This window comes from Glandiceps talaboti, chromosome 1 (genome assembly GCF_964340395.1).
Source record: "Glandiceps talaboti chromosome 1, keGlaTala1.1, whole genome shotgun sequence".
Lineage (NCBI taxonomy): Eukaryota > Metazoa > Hemichordata > Enteropneusta > Spengelidae > Glandiceps > Glandiceps talaboti.
The window spans coordinates 7,134,194-7,157,608 of record NC_135549.1 but is presented as its reverse complement, the minus strand read 5'-3'; the positions used below and the strand labels follow the sequence as shown (position 1 = coordinate 7,157,608).

The window sequence follows — 23,415 nt, the reverse complement described above, 5'->3', positions numbered from 1 at the left end:
TGTTCACGTACGATCAATTTCTTTTCGTTATGTCAATGTTGATTGGCTTATATTGAGGCGTAGTTAAGTATGTGTACAATGTACGCCAATCAAAATGCTCGGTATAGAGATTAGCTTTCACTTCATGTTTATGTGTTTTGTCTAGCAACAAGCTTAGTTACTGCTGACCATAAAGACATTGGTCGTCAGGTGTCATATCCATACACTAGTTGCACAGTGAACACTCTATTCTAAACCACATACATTCTCAGAAGTTTTGGATATTACGAGGATAACATATTGGTTCAAAATATTTAATTTGCCCAAGCGGAACATCTCAAGATGTATAAGCTAGATTTGCCAGTGGATTTGAAGGAATCGGCAGCGATCGAGAGGAGACGAAATCTTGAACTCCAACGCCAGAGTAGGATTTTTAATGCTAGAGTCCGAACAATTGGGGTAGGTTTGCATTTGTAACATCTTCTGTCGTGTACACTGTCTCTGCGTAGTATGCTAACTGAAACTGTGTGTTGATTTGGAGAACGATGATGTGAAATAAAAGCTACAACGATTGACGATTCGGCATTTGTAGGGCTTCGTAGAAAGATCCACACGTACACAGGTCATAACAAACATAGTTCGTTGTCATAGACGAAAATACGGTGTACGTTACATGTGAGACACTCACGATACTTTTTTTTTTAATTTTAGTTGTACTCAGTTTTCAGAATTTCATTTTGATTTTCAACAGCGCCAATATTTACATGATGTTTTGGTGATATTTCAATGCAGGTCGATCTGAATGCGATAGAAGAACAAACAAAGGATAGAAAATTGAAAGAACACAGGGAACAGATGAGAGAGGAGGCTTTCGGTAAATACAGATCAGATAGTAACCAGAAACTAAAATCAGAATTCAGAAATACTGTGCCAGTTGTAGGAAAAAATTGCCATGTGTACTTGAATACAGAGTAGCATTAATAATGCTATTCTGTAGCAATGTCACCTTTTGTGTATGACTGAAATAATAGGTTTGTTTGTTTATGTTTTGTTGGCTGCAAATGTTAGGCAATGAAAATATTTCAAACTTACTAATATCTAGAAAATAGGTATTACATTAATTTCAAGAAACATCCTTGTCCTTATAATCATAAAAACACAAGTAGTTCAATTCGAATTTGAACATGTTGATTTTATAATTGTATCAGTTCACTTTCTCAGTTTATTGTCATAATTTACTGTCTTATTTACACCTACCTAATAAAAACAAATGGAGCAAAGCAACTTGCCACTCATCAAGTAAAATGACACGCATATTCATATTTCAAAAATCCCCCTTTGTTCAATATTATTGAGTTTTCAGGGAGAGAGGGGCACAGTGTGGTTATTCTTGTGGGGGGGGGGGGTTCGTTGTCACATTTGGAAGTCTTACACATACTAAATTAATTAAATTACACAACCAACAGACAGACAGACCTTGATTGTAGCCCTACATGCTCACATGTCTAGCTGTGGCCATTCTTTTTTAAAACCCACATTTTGAGTTGTTGTCGTTCTTTTATCCTGATACATATTTTGACTGTAAAAGCTTTTATGTAATCATTCTTGTTTTTATTTACTCGTTTAAATTGTTTTTAAGGCATACACTGAAATTTCCAGATAAGGATCAATAAAATTGTATTGTATTGTACGACTTCCCATGAATCCTTTCAGTGTGGTTTCCATGGCAAATAGTATGTAAAATAGTTTTAGTGCCATGACAAGAAATGGAACGATATTTAATGTGTATGTATTATTTGTTGACAGCATCTGACATGGTGAGAAATGATAAAATTGCTGAGTTACTTCAAAGAAGACAAGAGCAGGATATTCGCAACTTGAACAAAGCATTAAATGAATTCCGTACTGTGCACCAACAACCAGAAAGCCGTCGTGAATGGGACTTGTATGATCCAGATGGTAAAAAGAAAGACAAACCAGCAAGAGTATCTGATGACGATCCAAGATGTGGGCTGTCAAGTTTACAGAAATTTGATGGTGAAGATCTTAACAACAAAGCCAGACAAAAGTTAATGCAAGAACAGATGAGAGAATGGTCAAAGAAGCAAGCAAAAGAAAAAGCAGCAGCTGACGCTAGACAAAAAGAAGCTGACAGATTGTATGAACTGAAAGCTCGTGAACTTGATCAGCGTGCATGTGAGCTTGCAAAGGCAGAAGATGACTGCAGGAAAGCTATTCATTCAGCTGTCAAAGACTATAATAAAGCCTTGGTAAGTTATCTGTCTGGTCCAATGTATTGTTTTTATAGATAAATTTCATTTTCCATACCTTGCTATTCATAGCTGTGGTTCATATCGTGACATGTCAACTTTTGTAAATAGGCAAAAAACAATACAAAATGTGTTGTGTCCATACTGAGGAAAGTCAGCAGTTACATTATTATCACAAGATTATATCTGCAGTGATCTTACCCAATCTGGTTTGCATTGTTTTACAGGCTGATGAGAGGGATGAGAAGGAGAGACTTGCAAAAGAACAAGAATTGGATGACAACTTCACAGAAATGTCAAATCATATCTATGGTGACATCCTAACAGAGAATCCTGATGTTGCACAGAGTGCATTTGGTCCTCACCGTGTCATCACAGATAGATGGAAGGGTATGTCTCCAGAAGAGTTGGCAGAAATCCGTCGCATCCAGGAATTACAAATACAGGAAAAGAAGAGAATCATGGATGATGAGAAAGAACGTGATGCTGAATGGGAAAGGCAGAGATTAGCTGATGGTAGGGCCGGTGAATTAATGGAAAGACAACAAGACAGAGTGAGGAAAGAACTGGACAAACAACAAGTTGAAAATAATGCCAGGCTAGCTGCTGAACAACAAGCACAGAAAGATTTCTTAGATAAAGAAGTTTATACTAATCCACCATCAGCAGCATATTTTGACCAATGGAACAAAACAAGTCGATAAATTTCAAATGACCAAATTGAAACTTTTGTGTATATAACAGACTCACCAGTATCTTTTATAAATCACCAACTCTGTGTATGGACATAAGGAATTGGTGCTAGATAGCTAGCTAGTTGACTCGACACCCCCTCGTTTTTATATGTACAGCATGATCTAGATACTTCTTTTTAATCTACCAATAAATAATCTCGTGATTCTTAATTTGCCTTGATAACTCACGGCAGACATAGCTCATTGCATGTACCTTTTGGCAAGGTATGAGAATGCAATGAGTAACACTAATTGTAATACCATTATGTGATTTGCAGTTGCGCATTCAAGATATTGAAGATTATTGTTGCAGTATGAAATGTTACGATTCAAACCCAGTCTTCAAAGAGCAACCACCTGTTTTCTGTCTGTTGTTAAGTTCTACATCATCAAGTGTTTGTAAAAAGGAAGTTTTATTCTTAAAATAAATCACTTTTAGCCCTACTTGTGTAATGTTTTGATATTTTTGTTCCATACGTGTACATGTAGTATGTTTACCCATAGACCCTCCACAGTCGGTGGAGGGTCTATGGTTTACCAGGAAATGAATGGTGCTATTTAATTCATTCTATACATACATATTAGTGTATGTATAGTATTCATACCCTCACTTGACAGCTTTCCTTCCAGTAGAGGGTCATCATCACATTATGCACACTTTGTTGCCTTTAGTATTCCAAAGTTGGTCTTAGCAGCAAATATAGTTTTTTAAAATAGAATTACTCATCAGTATTCTACGAAGCCATTCTAGAGAACATCTCTACCAGCCAGCCTATATTGCATAGGACATTATTTTTAAAAATTTTGAAAACTTAGGCCATTCCAGAAACATGCAGTGTACCAGATAAACTCGCCAAAAGGACAACTCTGTGACCACAATTTGCAGAATGACTGACATTGAACCAGGTTCACCAGACACAAACACACATTTGGGAGTTATAATACTAGAAGTTGATTATTATTCATTCACCTAGGGTATATAGCCCTGAAATTTACATATTTCTGACACTCATTCTTGCACATTATCTAGAAACCTACATGTACTCGGTAAGCATGACCCTTGAAAACACTGAATAGCCAATAAGTTGAAAATATTGGTACTAAAATAGTTTGTATTTCTGTTATGTTCTGCTGAGATAAGCTAATTAATAAAGTTTGATATTGATAATCAAAAGTGAATTTCAACTGGGAAATTGAATATTGTATTAAGTTGGTGGGATGAGTCATCTGGTACTCTAAGCAGTGTTTCAATCTAATAAAGATATCAAGGAAGAGAATGAAAGGAGAGAAATATCCAACGTAAGCTTATAGAGAAAAGAGGATACATAGAACAAGTACAATGCAATGAAATGAATATAGCCTGTACTACTTGATCACATTATGTCATGAGTGTCTCTGGTTCTCAGCATCGTTCCATGTAACATACATTATATTTACACTACACATTCATCCACAGCACCCAAAGAATTCCCACCTACAGCACAATCCTGCTATCATAGGACTGTGCCTACAGTGTGTGGATTATGGATTGACTTGCAAAACACAAAGTCCATGGTATATGTACATGACAAAATTTATTACATAATACAAGTCAAAAATACAAAATACATGTAAATAACTAAATCATGACAATATATTGGCATTGATACATGTAAATAAATGCTAATGGCAATGAAGAATGGCTATACAAAGACAAAGCTAAATGGTATAACACATCTATACATAAATCATATAGAAGCTGACCTTTCTCTTTATACAAAGGGTGTTCTTTGCTGCATGCAACTCCAAATGAAGATATACTAGTAGTAGATTACCATGGCAACTTGGGACTAAATCCTAGATATCTATCAGGAGTGAAACATGATTAACAAAGGTTTGCTTAACTGTCATGCTTAATGATAAATGCACAAATCTTGAAATTTGAGTTTGGTAACCAAAAACTTACTCGTGATTTCACTTTGAGACAAATAAACATTATACATCAATGGGTCACCTAATACATACAATACATAAAATTATTGCTTTCAGCTATTAAAACATGATTGCTTTAAAACTTGATGACACAAAGAAACCCCCCTTCAACAATTCTGGCTACAATTTTTAAACATGGAACAACATATTATTTCATCAATGATGTATACTTGAAACTGTAAACAAAAGAAGTGGCGTTCTACTACTAAACATATTAACTGTTTGTATAGGTTCCATTCTCTACATGGCATGACAGTCCTAGGAAATATGGCACTATATCTGAAGTACATTTCTGTTAAAATCCCACATACGAATATTCACCTATTCTTGAAATCAAACTTTCTGAATTTTTTTTGATGTATCATACAAATCCTTTTTTATCAAATCTTTATGTGGCGAATATAAAAGTAATAATAAACAAATCATCTAAAATGTGATTACGTTTCACATTTCATATTTAACATGATTTCATTTAGATAGAAATAAATACCAAATCATCATCAAATATGTTTGTTTTTTACTGAAAGGATGAAAATTGTTAAAACTACAAAATAACATGTAGCATAGAGTTGTTATCAGTGAAATGTCATGAATGTACTTGTACACATACATGTCATACAGTTGACGTCACAGTTTAAATAAGTAACGTTGCTTTTGTCACTCTAAATCTAAAAAATTTCTTGTCATGCTGATTGAAACAGGTTCCACTCTATTGCTGTGAAATCATGACTGTTTCACATATAAAATAGCTAGCTACTTGTATCACTATTTTCATTCAGACTCACATCACAGGCCAACAAGATAAAGACATTTGAAAAATGTTTGAGTCATTGTTTGTAGTGAGTTGATTGGCACATTACTTGCCCAAGTTATTTATAGAATACACTTAAAATATGAATGAATGAATGGATGGATGGATGGATGGATGGATGAATGAATGGATGGATGAATGAATGGATGGATAGATGGATGGATGGATGGATGGATGAATGGATGGATGAATGAATGGATGGATAGATGGATGGATGGATGGATGGATGAATGGATGAATGAATGAATGGAATGTATGGATGGATGAATGTATGGATGAATGAATGAATGGATGAATGGATGAAAGAATGGATGAATGAACAAACAAATGAAAACCTCATCATCATCATCTGATGAGATTTTCAATATTATTTGTTTGAAATGATGATACATTTACATTGTGGTCAATTCTTGTAAAATTAGCCTATGATTGTACAAAAGGAAAACATCTCAATATCTCAATATAAGTTTCAAGACACCACATGGTTAGATCAGTGTTGTCTTTCCTTACCCCCCCCCCCCACCTCCCTCCCCCCCCCCCCCCCCCCACTCATTCACTCACTGTGTCACTGAATTCATTTATCTACAGTCTGAATGTAGTTATGTTTCATTTATTACTGAAACTCTTCAAATAAAATATAGTACAAGTATTAGTCCAATACTTAATATTTTGTATTTTCCATCTCTCTAGACTTCATCTCCCTGGACTTTTAAACCTCAAGTTCACACTATATATATAATTGCACTGGTTGGTTCAGGACAGTTTAGATTTTGGTTTTGTTGAAGTAGGTGAACTCTCGCCTATGGCACCAGATGGTGGCATTTCTGGTGATGATTCTGAAAATGACAATAGAAGTTATCCATAAATATATCAAACAACATGTATTTCCATTTTTATATGCACTGAATCAAATAATGAATACAATTGGATCTTTATCACAATTCTTTCATGTAGTTACATCTGCACTGATAAATATCAACATACAAATGTACATGGTCAGACTGAAATGTAGTTACAGAAATTTAGTTACATTTGTACACGTACATTTGTCAAACAGTTGATGTCATGTTCTTGTTAACCATCAACATACATGTTGCTTCTACATTTGTGAGCGTGTTTAATTCAAAAAGTTAGTTACTTTACTACCTTTAGGAACTGTATTATCAGAGAATTTAGCATTTTTTTATCAACATGATAATTATATGGTATCACAAGTTTCTGTATCAAGCTGCTTTGAGTGGCAGAATGAAGGCAATGAAATGTCTCTTTGGTTCCAAAGTATGAATTGACAAATGTCTAGGTTGTTGTATACACAAGGCTTGGTTATGATAAGGGTTTGTTGGAATTTCATATGAATGGCAGTTAAAATATATATTCACATTAGAGGATTGAAATTATTTCATTTACAGATTTAGACTACTCTGTCAAAATGTCAGTATACAGAAAAGTTCAACAATTAATCACTATCAAAAATATTCTATTCATTAAAGTCCAACATTTCCTTTTCCTAAAGCCAAGTGGGAGTTATGGTATGACTTACTTGCATCACTCTTGACAATGTTAGAATCATGTGGTCCTACTAGACCAAGCTGTCGTAGGTTAAGAATTGAGTTGGCAATGATACGAGCTGTTTGTTTCTGATAACCACCTGACGTCACCATTAAAATAGGGATTTTCCTTTGTCTTGCTGCTTCAAAGACAATCTGATCTCTGGCTATAATACCCTGCGAACAGTGGAAATGAAATACATAAAACTCAATATTGAACACCTACAACTGATTTGTAAACACTTCTTGACAATAATAAAGGAAAATAAGACCCAACATATATGTTATACATATCTACATGATATCAAAGCCTGTTATGTAATATAATCTGTTAATTCAGGTAACACTGGGTTTATCAACTTAATAAAATAATAATATCATACTGGCTCCTTACCTCTGGTGATATTGATAAGGCACCAAGGGGGTCACCATCTAATATGTCTGTGCCAGCATTGTAAACTATTATGTCTGGTGTGAACTCTTCCAAAGCCAATGTCAGGTTACTGTGAAGAATGTAATTAATTATAATAAAGTAACATTCTATAAAACAGCTCTCTCTGAAGATAAGGCATGCTGATGAAAGCTGCAGGATTCTAACTAAAGGCTTTATACTAGAGTAGTGGGTTCTGCTCTGTGATGTCTTGACTATATTCAATTAACATAACAAAATGTTGGTTTGTTACACAAATTTCTCATTACGCTATCATCATTTCCTTGGGAGAACACTGAAGTCACTACAGGTATACATGAGTTAGGTCTGTGTAGCTGAACTGTTTCACAAAAAGGCAATGTACAATTCTTGACATTTCCCCATGGTTAATGGATTAGTTTGTCTCTACAGCAGCTGTTCATCTCCAGGTGTCCTATACACCCTACTACTCAACACTGCATACATTCAAGTTTGACACAGCTATGTCATGAAATATTAACTAGCTACCCTGTCTCATGTCACATCATTTCTTATCACCTAGCTGTCTGACCGTTACTTACTCTTTGACTTTCTGGAGGTATTCACTGTCCTGTGTCCAACTCATTAGTTCTACTTTCCTTTTTATTCCTCCTGCAAATGAGAAAGGACACACACATAACACACAAATTGAGCTAAGATAAAAACTATAAATTACAATTATAACTGCCTGACCAACTGACAGATGGCGAGGAAGACTGATTGATCTATGGTATCACAAAAAGTGCTTCATTGTCTAACTACCGTATATGCAGTGTTTCATACTGTACTATATCTGCTAAAACCATTGCCCTACAGTCATTCATTCATATAGGGTCTATACTTTTATATTCACTCTCTATATTCACAAACACTATATATTCTTATTATGCTGTCAGTGTTTTATAATCCCATTCATAACCTATATTAGTAGTAATTCAGTACAAAAATGTCTTGAATAGTTTTGCACCTAAACAAGCTTTTTCAAGAAGTTTGAACTAAATAACATAGCACGTATATTCACACTATTATGTCAATGCATTATCATTTAGATAACATTTACTTACTTTTAGCAAAGCCATCATGGGGGTAGATATGTCTGTTATAGACATCCATGATGTAGACTCTGTTATCATCCATAAAGTCTCTTTCATGTCCATTGCCTTGGTGTGCATCTAAATCCACTATCATTGCACTTTTCACTTTGGCCACTCTCTCAAAGAGAAACTGAAACACAAAAATTAATATAAACTCTACATGCAAGTACCTCAGTTTTGTGTAGACAAATTTGGTAATTACCATTGTCCTGTCATTTTGTATTCATCTATATTACTCTAAATGTAGCTTATATTATCAGCTCATATTCAGTACGTAGTGTATTCCTTTGGAATGGAGGTACATGTATAAGTAGTCTAGAGACTAGTAATTAGGTTTGAATTCTGGAGATCTCTTTACTAACTAGTCTAGAGACTAGCTATTAGGTATGAATCGGAAGATATCTTTACCCACTAGTCCACTGACTAACCGATGGGTTTGAATCTGGAGATATCTTTACCCACTAGTCCACTGACTAACCGATGGGTTTGAATCTGGAGATATCTATACCTACTAGTCTACAGGCTAGCCGTTGAGTTTGAATCTTGAAATATCTATACCCCATGGCTAATCTCTAGACTTATGTACCAGTAGAACAACCCCACAAGTTCCATGTAACTTTTTGATAAGAAGCGTGTTTACATATTATGATATTACACATGTCTTGTACATAAAATGTAATGCTTGATTTAGAATCAAAGTTCAAAAACAGAAATGAAATTTCAAATCATCAGATTCTAATACAAGATGATCTGTTCCAGTTTTCCTTTCTTCAATCAAACTGACTGTATTCTATGATTCAAACAATGAAATGATAGAAATAGTGCAAGAGTTGACTTACTTTGATTGCTAGTGTAATGTCTGCATATGCACAAAATCCACCTCCCCTGTCTCCTGAACAATGGTGGAAACCACCTCCTATATTGATGGCCCATCCTCTTTCTATTGCTAGTTTGGCAGCCTGGAATACACACAAGACAAACATAAATGGGTCATGAATAATAGTGGACAGTAAAACTAGTTCAACAACTGTGATTACTGTGTCTTCATAATTTTGTTTGATTTTATACATTTTTCACTCTCAGTAATAAGTGTTATTGTGCTGCCTGTAATTCACAACACACACATACACTGTAGTACATAAGATTTTACTGTGACAGTGCCTATCTGAACTCTTACAGACACTGCATTAATTTTTTAATTTAGACAATTTGAATTGGGTTAAAAGGTAATTAAAGTGAAGCTGGAACTGTTGTAATGCATTAAGAATGTTTTATGTTGTATAACCAAGGACAAGCTTCTGTTTTTTATGTTTCTGTGTCCAAAAATATCCTTGTTTATAACAAGAACTAAGAAGTTACAAAATAGAAGTGTGCTAATGAAGTACAAAGTGAAACCAGACATGTGAATGAAGCACTGACTGTGTTCCAGTGAATGTTGTCTGCTAAAACACAAATACCTTTTTTTATCAGTATGCTGAGTTTCTTGTCAGTATTACACCACATGAATTCTAACCAGCGAACAAGTTAGTGCCTGCCAATTTTCTGTGAGCTCAATTTCGAACACCAAGGCAGGCAGTACATGTATGTAATCATAAGTTTTGTGTCAACTGAATTGTAAACAGTTAGCTAGGTGGTACTTTCCAGTTTAGAACTAAATGTACCTGAATATTACACAGCTGGCTAGGCAGTACTTGCCAGGTTTTAATTACCTGAATTTTAGACAGATATCTTGGTGGTACATGACAGTTTTGAAAATTGAATTAGGTGACTTTCAGACAGCTACCTAGGTGGTACTTGCAACTACCTGAATAATAAGGCAGCTAGCTTGACTGTACTTGCCTGTTTTGAATTACCTTGTTCAGTAATACTTACCAGTATTGTGCCACCAGTCTGAATTCTAAATGGCTTTAGCACCTTTCTCTGTACAATAAAGTTTGGTAACAATGCAACTGGGGGAACTTCTGTGATAGTAGCAACATTAACGCTCCACTACAATCAAAATATGAAAATATTTACATGTAAATTTGTAAGTCCATCTCATAACTACTACACCATGCTAGAATTGTTCAATAATATTACAGCATTAATTCTAACATTACATTAGTACACATAATATACTATGCTGCCATGCAAAACACTGCCATACCTACTACACCTTATAGACCATTAGGACCATGCATTTTTTAATGGCAATATGGAGAAAGTGGGATAAAGCAGAAGCCACAACGATAATATGAACACGAGACAGTTTTATCTTATTGGATAGTGAATTAGTAAACATGACTCCCTTGAACCCCTCTGTCATCCAGAGTACAAAGACAAAACATGTTTTCCATACCCTGACAGACAAAGGGGTAGGTAGGGAAGCCAGAAAAAATGAAATATGGCTTGCTCTACCTCAGGCATTTTTTCCACAAAGTTGGCTTGCTGCAAAGGAAATGAGAAAAAGGAAAAGAAATCAACAAAGGAGGAAGTGAGCAGTCTGCTGGATTGGAAAATTCAGCTTTGAAGCTATAGTTAGTCCAAAACACCTTATTGAGGACTCTAACCAGCAATAACCTTTAATTATAATTTGGGTCTTCAAAATATGTTATTCTGGACTTACAACAGCAATTTCATAATTTGAAATTTGGATTCTTTACTTTGGAATTCCTTACTTAGGACTTTCATCAACAACAATTTAAAATTAGCAATTTGAGTTTGTCTATAATTTATAGGCACTGCCCTCCTGATAATAGGTTTATAATTTGACACTTAGACACAACATGTAGTCTATTGTAGATATACAACAAATGATAAATTGTGAACAAATACTCTTTGGGCATTAATAGGAATTTAGATTACAAGCTTTCTAGAGGCATCATCACACATAAATTAATCAAGTCTTATCAGATTGTTCATAGGCTGTGTGAACCTCCACATCAATTTAATGTGTATAATTAAATTATCATGAACCAGGTAACAAATTTAACATCAGAATTCTAAGAGAAAGTACTAAAGCCAGGTCACGGATGGATGATTGTGTTTGATTTACAGTAATATTCATTCAATTTGATACTTTGATATTTGGTTCTTATGCAGGCTTTAATGATATATGGTTTAGATGAAATGGCATTTTAATTCTCTTATAAGGTATATTTTACATTCAATGCTTATTTCAAAATGGTCTACAAATATTATTATACAATTTTTACATTACGTACTATAATACTGGAATATGTAGGATGGAATTATTTATCAACTGTCTTGCTGTGACCGTTCATGACTTTAAGTCTTTTAATGATGTCCTTTTCCAAATCTACAAATTATGTACTGTTGTTATTTTCTTCCTCATATTTCATAGTATATATACTCCAGTTTGTATGCACATTTTGATCACTTTCTAAGTACTACATAAATCTAACAAACAAGTCTAACGATAGTGGCAAACTAATCAATATATCATGACTATGGCAAAATTGATGTTTATTCACATAAACTAGCCCTGGTAACCTTGGTAATTCTTTGATATAGAACATACTGAACCCCATTATCACAATACTTTGTCATACAATCCATGCTACAATTATTGCAACTGTCTACATCAAGTATTTGAAATCCTACCTACTTTCACAAATTATCAAGAAATTATATGTTATTCTTAGGAATCAAAAATCCACTTGCTATTATGTGTTCTTAGTCCATACTACATTTTTACTGAGGTATGCCTCTATTAGAACACCTGTATAGTGATACGGCTTTCAGATACGAAATGCAAATATCACTTTTGTTTTATCATTCTCTCTTTACGTTCAATATATACGATAAGTACAGCTGTGTTCATAAAAACATAACTACATTTTTAATGTACATTTAATTGACTCAACTTGAACAGCTACTACAACCATCAATGGTCATGTATGTTAAAATCCATTTACAATATCTCAATATTACAAGCCACATTTGGAAGACCTAGACACTTAGCTATCTGACTTTACATACTGGCTTGAATCACATTGTCAAGCTAGATGGCCAACTTAGACACCTAGCTATCTAACTTTACATACTGGCTTACACAACACTGTCAAGCTAGATAGCCAACCTAGACACTTAGCTATCTGACTTTATATACTGGCTTACACAACACTGTCAAGCTAGATAGCCAAGTATCTGGGCTACAGTAGAACGATTATCGGTACATATTGACTGATAAAGTAGAGGAATTGACTAAGTACAGAATGGATTGATATGGATTGATAATGTGGGAAATTATTATTGTTGAATAGCTACTCCACACCATGCAATGAAGGTAGATGTAGTAGACTAAGTAAAGACACTACATTAGTGCTGCATTCTTGCTTCAAAGCCAAAGACAAATACAGCCACAGTGAAAAAGGCACCAAGCAAGCACTAAGACCAGTCTACAATATAGAATTACTACTTGATGTCTACGTGTTTTATCACTAGTATACATAATATACATAAATAAGATTCTTATTTCTGGATAAAACTAAATCAGCCAGAACTACACTAGTATGTTCCAAAGGTATGGTCCCTATGATTGTACACATACATAAACAGCTCACAGTAAATTTCACCACATTCAACAGCAGTCTCCAATCTTCAGAATCTTTCCCATTGTGTATATTTCATCTCAGTAGAGATATTCTTTACCTAAAGCAATAAAGCTTTCTAATTTTTGTGTCTACATTTTCGGTTTTAATAGTGGCCAATTCCCTGTATCTATCTGCATTGTCATCATGCTAATATCTAATTACAAGCAGTTCAATACATCTTATCAGTACTGACCTTTAGATTATTGAGATACCTCTTTGTGTGTACAACCAATAGATCTTCCTCTGTAGCTTCTCTAGGTGTTATGATTGTATCATCTTTAAGCATGCCATCCTCTGTTGACAAAATCAATCAATAAATTATAACACACACATGATATACAAGGAGACACTTTGTAAAAGTAGCAAGTCTTGCATAAATTATTCATCCATATCCCTTATGTCTCTATTTATCTGTTTTTAAGTCTCTCTCATTTTCATACTAGAGACTGATATGGATTTCTCATCAATGAAACACCCTCAGGCCATCCCATCCCTGTAATCGTACCCCATCTAATTTAAAGTAGGCAATAATATACTACTACTACTTTGGCAACTGAAGTCTCAGTTTACTAAATAGACACAAACTAAAACTATTGTTGTTTGATGTGGTAGATTACACAAAGTGGTTGATAGTGGTGTCTCTGTTGTATGGATCTAATCACCTGTGATCAAAATAGTGTAAACAATTGGAAGTACTCAAAAATATACACTGCAGGATCATGGATGTCATCAGAAATGCCACCCTACTGTGAGTACTGGTACTATCAAACCAACACATTCAACAGCTTATAGCAACATGTTGCAACAATAGTGTTGTAGTTTGTGTCAATCTTAGTCCTCTTTTTACTGGGGGGAGGGTTATTTGTTTGTACACAAGTTTAATAAAACTGAGACCTCAATTGCCAGAGTGGTAGATCACTCATCTCTGAGAAAAGAAAAGTCTTAAAATATCAAATCTTTCAAAATACTGTACCTTGTAATCAATGACATATCTGTTGTACAGTATAGACATTCATTTATCAACCCTGTCATGCATGTACTTAGGGCAACACACTAATCTCCCCCGTAATATATTCATAAACACAGAGGTGACATGATTGACTACTTAAATTTAAAATTTTGAAGTCATATGGATGAGGATTGGGTATTTATTTTGAGTTGTTGGTTCATAAAACAATTTCTCATGGCTTCCTTACTTGCAGGTTAGTTCATACTTTATCTCTCCAGTTATTTTGTCATTTGTACCTGTACTTTTACTTTTACTATTATTCATGTAGTCATTTGAATTTTGTACCTTATAATAAGTTATAGTAATTATTATAAGTATCAGAGAAGTACAGACGTGGCCAGTGCAGCTACACAAGTGTAACTTCTGTGTATATACTTGCAGACTTGTAGAATAAAGATACTTTCGAACCATCCTACAAGTTCAGAACTTATTCTTGGTAAACCCACCGTGACATCCTATACCTTTTATGTCCAATTACATTCCATACCTGTATGCATGATTCATAATTGAATCCATACTGAATAATGATGATAATATTATAATTAATATTGCACAATAAACTATTATGTTCAGACATGAGACAGTAATGCCTACTCATACACTACAAATTCACTCGCATGTTTTAATTATATAATAGATTTTTCTTTCCCTGATATTTTACATCCACATTTTTTAAATATCTTTAATACAAATTTTCTGTTAATCCATTTTATGTTATTTTACTTATTTCCTATTCATTTTGGGCTTTTTAATCTTTAGTGATTCCATGGGAATTATTAATTGTTGGCATGAATATGTAAGTTTGATACACAGATCAGAGGCAAATTATATAACATAGGCTTAGGTATACATCTTCTATCCCATACTTACATGGAAAGATAAGGAAGGTCATAGAAATGAGTATGAATTCCAGACTACAGTAATTGTCCACGGAATGTTACAGAGAGTTATTTCAACCATGATGAATCACACAAGAGTGACAGACATTATTCTGGTTACTGTCAAAATATCGACACTTTGTTGTCATGACTACCGGTACTTACTAAATTCACATGCTGGGTACTATGTAAGGATTGCACACACAGCTTTAAATTGTCACTGTAAACCAAATGTTTACTGCCACATTTACTCACATCCACATTTTGACAGCTAACAGCTTCAAAGCATATCAACCTATATTTTAGTATGATTATACGGTGAGACTGTACAAATTTAACAGATAACAAAATATACTCTTACCATTTTAGGGCATACAAAATATACTAAATCTGTAATAATCTCAACAGATATATTTTGAAGCCTGACTTTATTTCAAGTTAATATCACAGCCTTTTCCTGGCCTTATTGCTAAATAGATTTTCCAGTGTTTGGTATTACACATAGAAATTACAATTGCTAACAAAATCAAGCCTTGAAAACTGTTGAAGTCAGTGTCAGTCTATCTCTACTTGTTATTGACATTTCATACTGTTACATGTATATCAATTTGTAGGCCATCAAATGTCTGACTTTACTTGTTATGTGGGCCACAGAAGAAAGTGAACAGCTGTTATCTGGTACTTGTAAAATAACATTTAACAGTTTCTTGTCTTATCAGAGGAAGTAAGGTTACTCTCTGTGTGTGTGTGTGTGTGTGTGTGTGTGTGTGTGTGTGTGTGTGTGTGTGTGTGTGTGTGCATGTGTGTGTGATGTGTGCGTGCACATGTGTGTGTGTGCGTGTGTGTGTGTTTGTATATGTATGTGTGTGCACGTGTGTGTGTGCATGTGTGTGCACATGTGTGTGTGCGTGTGTGTGTATGTGTATGTGTGTGTGTGTATGTGTGTGTATGTGTGTGTGTGTGTGTGTGTGTGTGTGCGTACTTATGTATCTATATGTACTGTATTATGTATGTGTATAATTACTGGTATGTATATGTGTGTCTGTTCCATATGGATTAGTTTACAATTATCTAATCTCACTGAAGTCACGTCATTGTTGTAATCTTCTTACCAAATATAGATTGTAGATTATTACACAGGCATTACTGACTGATTACATGATGGAACTGTCAAAACATATTTCCATCATATATCAAGAGAAATTATGTTGTTTCTTCAAGAAGCTTTACAATTTTAGTCATACATCCATCATATATCCCACTTATGCTTTCACTACATGTATCTGTTTCCTGTGGAGCTTAATTTGCACTTTCTAAAATAAATCTCTCACTACCACAGGATAATATCACTCACTATGATTCTAAAGACAAATTGTTCACAAACAATATGACATGCATAAAACACAGCTGGTTCATTGACTATAATATCATACTATTCACTTTCACAAGCTGGAGATAATCTTTATACAATACAAACTTAGGCAAAAATGGATATCATATTTACTAGACAAACAGAACTATGGTATCAGGACATAAAGGTAAACCAAACACAAGGTGATGGTGGGTTGTTTTACTACATGGATTGTCCATGAAGCTTGTCTTAGTCTAGTCTAGAGCTGTCAATGCCTTACACCTACATGTAGCATACAAATTAGTACTCAATTTCCTGTTTGTGTCAAGTCATTATACCTCAGCCCACACACTCTCTCTCTTCTACATCACAGCCAGCTGTAACTACTAATTAGGCAAATACAACATATGTCCCGAACACCTACATCATGGAAGTAGGAAGGACGACCTACTTCAAGGCATGATATCCTAAAGAAAAATATCCATTACAAATACATACAATATTTGACATTTACAATATCAATATTTTTTAGTTTCAAATCTCTCTAAATGTCAAGAAATTCATCGGGGTAAAATGAAATAGATTTGTTGTTATTTGAAATATCCAAAGTAGACTGGGTATGTGATAAATAATTTACCTAGTATATTATTTCAGCTGAATTACTCACCCTTCTTCAGCTCTTATCGTATACAATTCACTGAAGGCTAAGTGATTCAGTCAAACTATACTAGGTAAATTATCTTTGCTCTGAGTTCTGAACTACTGGTGCTATAAGATATTATTCCAGAGCAAGGAAAAAATGTTTTGATTCTAATATTACAGTAATGTTAGTGTTTAAGTATCCTCAGACTTGGAAAAGAATGTTTACATTCATTGATGGAACTGATTATGTTGTGTTGTGTTGTGTTGTGTTGAGTAGTGTTGTGTTGTGTTGCATTTCATTTCAATGCATTGTGTTGCATTACGTTGTGTTATGTTGTGTTGTGTACATCACAGTAACATAAGCACATTTTAATCTTCACACTAAAGTATATCAGCTGACGCCGTCAAAACCAACATATGGCTAACCTTTATACATGTAATAATACCACACGTCTATATATATATATTATTACATATCTATATTCATTTTTTCTTAGGGTTTTGTCCTACATTAAAAAGTATATTGAGATATCTCCATTTCCAATCTAAATTTTCAAAATTATGACCAAAATGTCACTTATAGAGACAGTCTTAAGGACAGTGCAGCCTAGATCCTTCACATGGATGGATTTTGACTACATCCTATCCATAAATGATATGTTATGTATTATCACGAACTAGCAGTAAAATGAGATAGGAAAATACAATAAAAGAGAATGTACATCATCAAATGTATATAATGTGACAAGCATTGCACGTCTCGGTGAATCAGGCACAAGACAACAACCCATGGCATAGTAACAGTATAATACTAAAGTTTATGGTGTGATATCAGCAAAAAATTAGGATTCGTTTTCCATATTTTGGTTTTACTTTTGACTAGAAATTCTCATATATACAAATACTTTAGTTTTTGATAATGCAGCATAGAGGTCCTCAGTGAATAACAAGGTCCTCTCAATACAGATAAATCTATATTTTTTCTACAATGTCATTCAGAGTACATGTCTGTATAATCAATTTTTAAAAAGCTGCTTTTCTAGACTACATTACCATGATATATACCTGTGTACATGTTAATATGTAAAAATTGGCCATACGGATGAAAATTAGCTATTTATCTGTGAACTTTAGTTTATAAAACAATTCTACTAATTTTTCTCTACTTGGCAATACAAAACGAAATGACATAATACAAATCTTTGTTTGTAATTCAATAAATTTTAAGCATTGAAAAATGTGTAAAAATGTTTGTTATTGTACATACAATTTTATACAGTTTTAGTTTTTTGCAATATATTGACTTGAGTTACAAACATGGACTTGATGTATGTTCTTTTACATTGTATTTCCAAGTGGAAAAATATAGTAACATTGTTTATAGATTAAAAATCTAAAATAAATACCCATTTGTAATCCATATGGCAGCTTTAACACACTAAATTTGATGATAAGCATGAACCTGGCAAGTTGGTGACAAATTACATCAATTCGAAGAATATCTTATCGAGGTTGTGAAAGGTCTATATAATCATAGACAATTTAGACAAATATATCGAAATACAACACAAAGCACTTGAAAAACCTATTGCCATATTTATCATATTGACTAAAGATACACATGATGAATATTGGAAATAGTCTGCAAATCTCATATCTCATGTATTTCTAATGATAAGAACAAATATGAAAAACAGTAAACTGCTTACCTTTCAAAAATGTAAACACTTTCCCCCATTTACCAGCATCAAATGGATGTAATTTTTCAAGTCCAAGAAATCCTATATTGTAATCTTGGGAGTAAACAACAGGCCACTGTCTGTCAGAAATGTCAAAATATAGTCTGGTATTGTGTACTTTCTTTTCTTGAGCCCTGGGTGATGAAAAGGTGAAAAAAAACATGTGTCATTTAATGATTTAGAGAAATTATACAAGCATATGATGCAAAAAAAGCATGGAAATCCCACTGACATTATTTACTGAAGTTATCCATCCTTAAATGTGATCAAAGAGAGTTGAAATCGAAATGTGGTGGTTAATAACGAGTGACACTATTATTTCCATAATGGAAAATTACACCTAAAATATACTGTTGTGGACAACACAATCTCACATGACTTTACAAGTTACATGTAACGCTATTAAAACTCGTAACAAACTCTTACTTGTCGGCAGCCGACGTTTTAGCACTAGGCAACAGAAGACCGAAATTCATGGCACAACACGGTCGATTTTGATACAAAAATAACACAAATAAAAAATACAGCCTCTTATCGCTTCAGACTATATGATGGTTACAGAATAATTGAAATAACTGAATGAAAAGAGAGAGAGAGCGAACGAAGAAAGAGCGAAAGAAGAGAGAGAGATGGCGAAAGGACTGCGAATCGAAGCTGTTACAGTCTTGTCGGGTCCTGGCTGTCGACTGATGACAACGTCAACGCCAAAATCTCAATGCGTAGACACCCAGGAAGTGCGTGAGAAATACGCAAATACAAGGCCTTACTACGTTAGAGACGATTGACGCAATGAACTAGAAGCGGTTTCCATGAGAAAATCTGCATTTACCACTGATTTCGTCACGGTCATAACATTATGTTGATGAGCAAAACAACACACGGTTCACACTTATAGAAGCAGCCACTCGCCATATGTACAATGTTCGCCTTCTTATTTCTCTTCCCGTCTCGCAAATTTGTCTGTAGTTGGCAGTATATGTTTGTTATTTTGATGTAGTTGCAATCAATATAGTTTCTTAAAATTTACAAAAACAACAGACCCACAAAATATAAATACCTTTCGGACTCGCCTTCCGTATCATTCGCTGCAGCCATTTTGACAGAAAGCCACAGACAAACAGGGAATTGTCGGGTGAGGGCGCACTTGCAGACGAAGCGAAAGTTCATTGATACGTTCAGCTCTTCTCAGAAGTACACTGGATCTGGATAAGGAAATGAACATACATACTTTAACGTTAGAAAATCAACGAAGCAAATTGCTTTAATAATATTTAGAATATTTGATAGAAACGAATTTTCAGGTTTTTAAAAATAAGCTGACAGCAAATACACACAATTTCATCAGACGGGCCAACAACATACACCTCCAACTTGATAAACTAACAGCGCCAGACAAGTTCAATTGAACTTCGAATGTTTACATGTAGTTCTTGTTATACCACGGTATTCAAACGTTCGTGGAAACAAAATGACACATACATTTAGTTCCATGAAAAAAATATCACTATCGCATCATGTAGACATGATAACAAACATTTTAGTGATATTACTATTAATATTCCATAACTTATTGTCTTGCAAAATACAATCATTTTGTGATATCATTTATATTTAGCGTACATGTTGAATGGCCAGCTTCCTTGTTCAACAGTGTTTATACATGTAATTTTTCACGAATCTGACTCGTAGTTTTGTTTTAGTCCTCATTATAAAAGTTACAAATATTTCGTCCAAACTCTGTTACTAGTGTTTGGCTGCCTACTCCATTGTACTAGTCAGTTTCGTCTACACGTGGTCAGCACCTTACTCACTTGTCCAAAAGAACAGAAAGTACGTCAACGTCGTAAACGACAGCCTCTTTTACGGCACCATCCACGCAAGACGCAGTGCTAGTGTCGCGGAAGTTTATCAGCTCTTGTTTGCGAGAGTGAAGCATGTACATGATGTAGCCGGCCCTAGCCTATAGTCTACGCTACTATAAGATGTAATGCTATGAAACTATATCTAAAAAGCAGGTTTCTTGAATAATACACAACCATTTCAATATAAATATTGTAAACACCGAGGCGCAGTCGAGCTGTATTTTCTTGGCATTATCAAATTTCATCGAAGTTTTTATCTTAATAATTGATTAACCATATATATTCCACCTACAGATCAAAATTCATATTCGAATTATAACCTACCTATCGATATCAAGTTACAGTGATCTCCATTTCACAGTGCGGACATCAATAATGAGTTACAAAAATAAAACCCGGAACTTACAACCGGTTGTCATTTGGCGTAGGGGATTTCCCACACAGTCGTTACGACCACTTTAGCGCCCTCTACAGGTATATATCACAAAAATAAACATGTCACTGAAAAATACAAACCCACCTGTCCCCCCCCCCCGTGTGTGTGTGTGTGGGGGGGGGGGAGTGTAAAGAACGACTTTTAAGGTGACACCTAGGCTAACACACAGAGAAGAACAATATTTTTCATTCACTCGCAAATTCCCCACAAGCGTAACTCTAGATGTATACTCCCGTGTACCTTCGCTGTTACTCGCTTCTCTGGTACAACGATATGCCTAGATTTGTCAGAAGTACACTCTGCCGAGTTACTCAGTGTAGAGAGTTACATCGATATCGGCAGTACACTCCGTTCCGTAACTAAGAGTTGGAGTTACGGAGCGTAACTCTCTGCTCTGTTACTGCGTGTAGGCGTACAGCTAGTGCATATTGTACCTTTTGGCTGTTACTATGGGCATAGTCATGGTTGCTAGGGGTATTTGCATACATTTTTTGAATGTTTACTCATTTGGTTTAACACCACAACTTGACAAGTTCAATATCATTACGCGTTGATAAAACATAATTCGAGTTTATTTATCTTCGACTTTTATTTGTGCTCATTGACGTCACCAGTGATGTTTGATGTTTCAAGAAGTGCTTCATTTACATGTGTACTGTATCACTTATTTGAATTACCATGGTTACTCAGTTTTTATCGGGTGCAATTTCTGCGCGGTTTGTAGTTGCATTATAGGCCTACTATAATTTTATACAGAATTTCATTTGCCAGTCAAAAGTTAATTTATTCCGAACATTTTGTTATTTTGCAATATCCGAAATATTTGCAACTCCTGTTCATTCAAATATTTATAGTCTGTCATGTAAGCATGTGGAATTATGCCTTGTTATTGTACAGGTCTATCATATAGTATGGTGTTTGCGAGTATCAGAAACCGATCGACAACGGCTGAATATTCAAAGCGCAGGATTGTCTACGATAAATGCAAAAATACGTATAACTTTCCAGACACTAATTAGTGTTGAAACATCGTGTTATGCCCTGGGCGCTGTAATTTCCTTCAGTTGGATGACAAAGATCATCCTAGACTGTCAAAGCGTTATACTTAGTCCCGTGCAACTGTTAAACTCAGAATGTGGCGAATGGTAATGAATCACGCCCCCGTGCGATTAGATGATGTATAATTGATAAAGAAGAAACCCAATCTGAAGCCAGTCAACGGTTTTTATATGGCAACACACTTTGTATTCATGCATTAATAAAAACAACGATTATCGATAGCTAATAACTCTGTTCACAATCCAACATGTGTACTAGTCATGGTGAACTAACGATGACACGCAAGATTAAACATTGGCAACTTTGGGACCCGGCATAGCTTATCGTAGAGATACATAGACTACATATTATTGACTAAATACACGTAAATGGGTACGTCTCAGAGAAAGATTTAATTGCATTTTTTTGGTGTGTGCACAATCTGTAACTTGTGGAAATGTCAATAAAACAAAGAGTGGAACTGTTCCTTTCGCCAACTTTACTATTATTTGTAAAATACACACTCAGTTCGCACCTCCCTGATAATGCCGTTGTTGGGGTTTGTCATCTGATGATTGTGTGTGCGTTGTGCTTTGCTCGAACAAAACACAGCACTGGTTATTTTTGACTGTGGTTGAAATACATGTATACTAAATCGGTAAGTATGAAACATGCCTGTTTCAGGAAAAATACTGCAAAGTCTCATGTCTATATCTGTATTTTTTGCAAGGAAAAAACTCTTGTTTCTCCTCCTCGTGGATTGTAGACAGGTACCAGATGTAGAGTCCTTAAACTCTCTCACTCAATGCACAGTGATTCACTTCTGCTCTCTAGGAGCCACTTCCTTATTCTATGACACTTAAAAAACGTAATTTTATTGAATGGTGGAAATACTTGACCCCTTTTAAGTGAATGTTACGTAATTTGTTTGCAGTAATTGGTTAAAATATCAACTTATATGATTTAGAACTCACTACATATGCACTATTAAGAGCTGGGAATAAAGTGCTT

At 34.6% G+C, this 23,415-nt stretch overlaps 2 protein-coding genes across 5 annotated transcripts; one reads left to right on the top strand and one right to left on the bottom strand.

Moving 5' to 3' along the window:
• Window positions 1-158: 158 nt before the first annotated feature.
• LOC144453621 (RIB43A-like with coiled-coils protein 2) lies at window positions 159-3,438 on the top strand. Of its 2 annotated transcripts, XM_078144945.1 has the most exons (4): window positions 159-438; window positions 772-853; window positions 1,786-2,249; window positions 2,477-3,438. In XM_078144945.1, exons 1-4 carry the CDS (start codon window positions 322-324, stop codon window positions 2,951-2,953), a joined length of 1,140 nt encoding a protein of 379 aa, XP_078001071.1. In that variant the 5' UTR covers window positions 159-321; the 3' UTR covers window positions 2,954-3,438. The 2 variants fall into 2 exon arrangements, with proteins under 2 accessions (XP_078001071.1, XP_078001079.1); XM_078144953.1 differs by lacking the exons at window positions 159-438; window positions 772-853 and adding an exon at window positions 933-1,010.
• A 2,886-nt stretch (window positions 3,439-6,324) lies between these two features.
• Window positions 6,325-21,274, bottom strand: LOC144438981 (histone deacetylase 11-like). Of its 3 annotated transcripts, XM_078128218.1 has the most exons (12): window positions 21,255-21,274; window positions 20,126-20,270; window positions 19,039-19,202; window positions 13,643-13,743; window positions 11,252-11,281; window positions 10,727-10,843; window positions 9,694-9,813; window positions 8,825-8,984; window positions 8,303-8,372; window positions 7,707-7,815; window positions 7,306-7,489; window positions 6,325-6,601 (listed from the first exon to the last, which is right to left on the bottom strand). In XM_078128218.1, exons 2-12 carry the CDS (start codon window positions 20,233-20,235, stop codon window positions 6,519-6,521), a joined length of 1,248 nt encoding a protein of 415 aa, XP_077984344.1. In that variant the 5' UTR covers window positions 20,236-20,270; window positions 21,255-21,274; the 3' UTR covers window positions 6,325-6,518. The 3 variants fall into 3 exon arrangements, with proteins under 3 accessions (XP_077984344.1, XP_077984351.1, XP_077984360.1); XM_078128225.1 differs by lacking the exon at window positions 11,252-11,281; XM_078128234.1 differs by lacking the exons at window positions 20,126-20,270; window positions 21,255-21,274 and adding an exon at window positions 19,495-19,741.
• Between the last annotated feature and the right edge of the window lie 2,141 nt (window positions 21,275-23,415).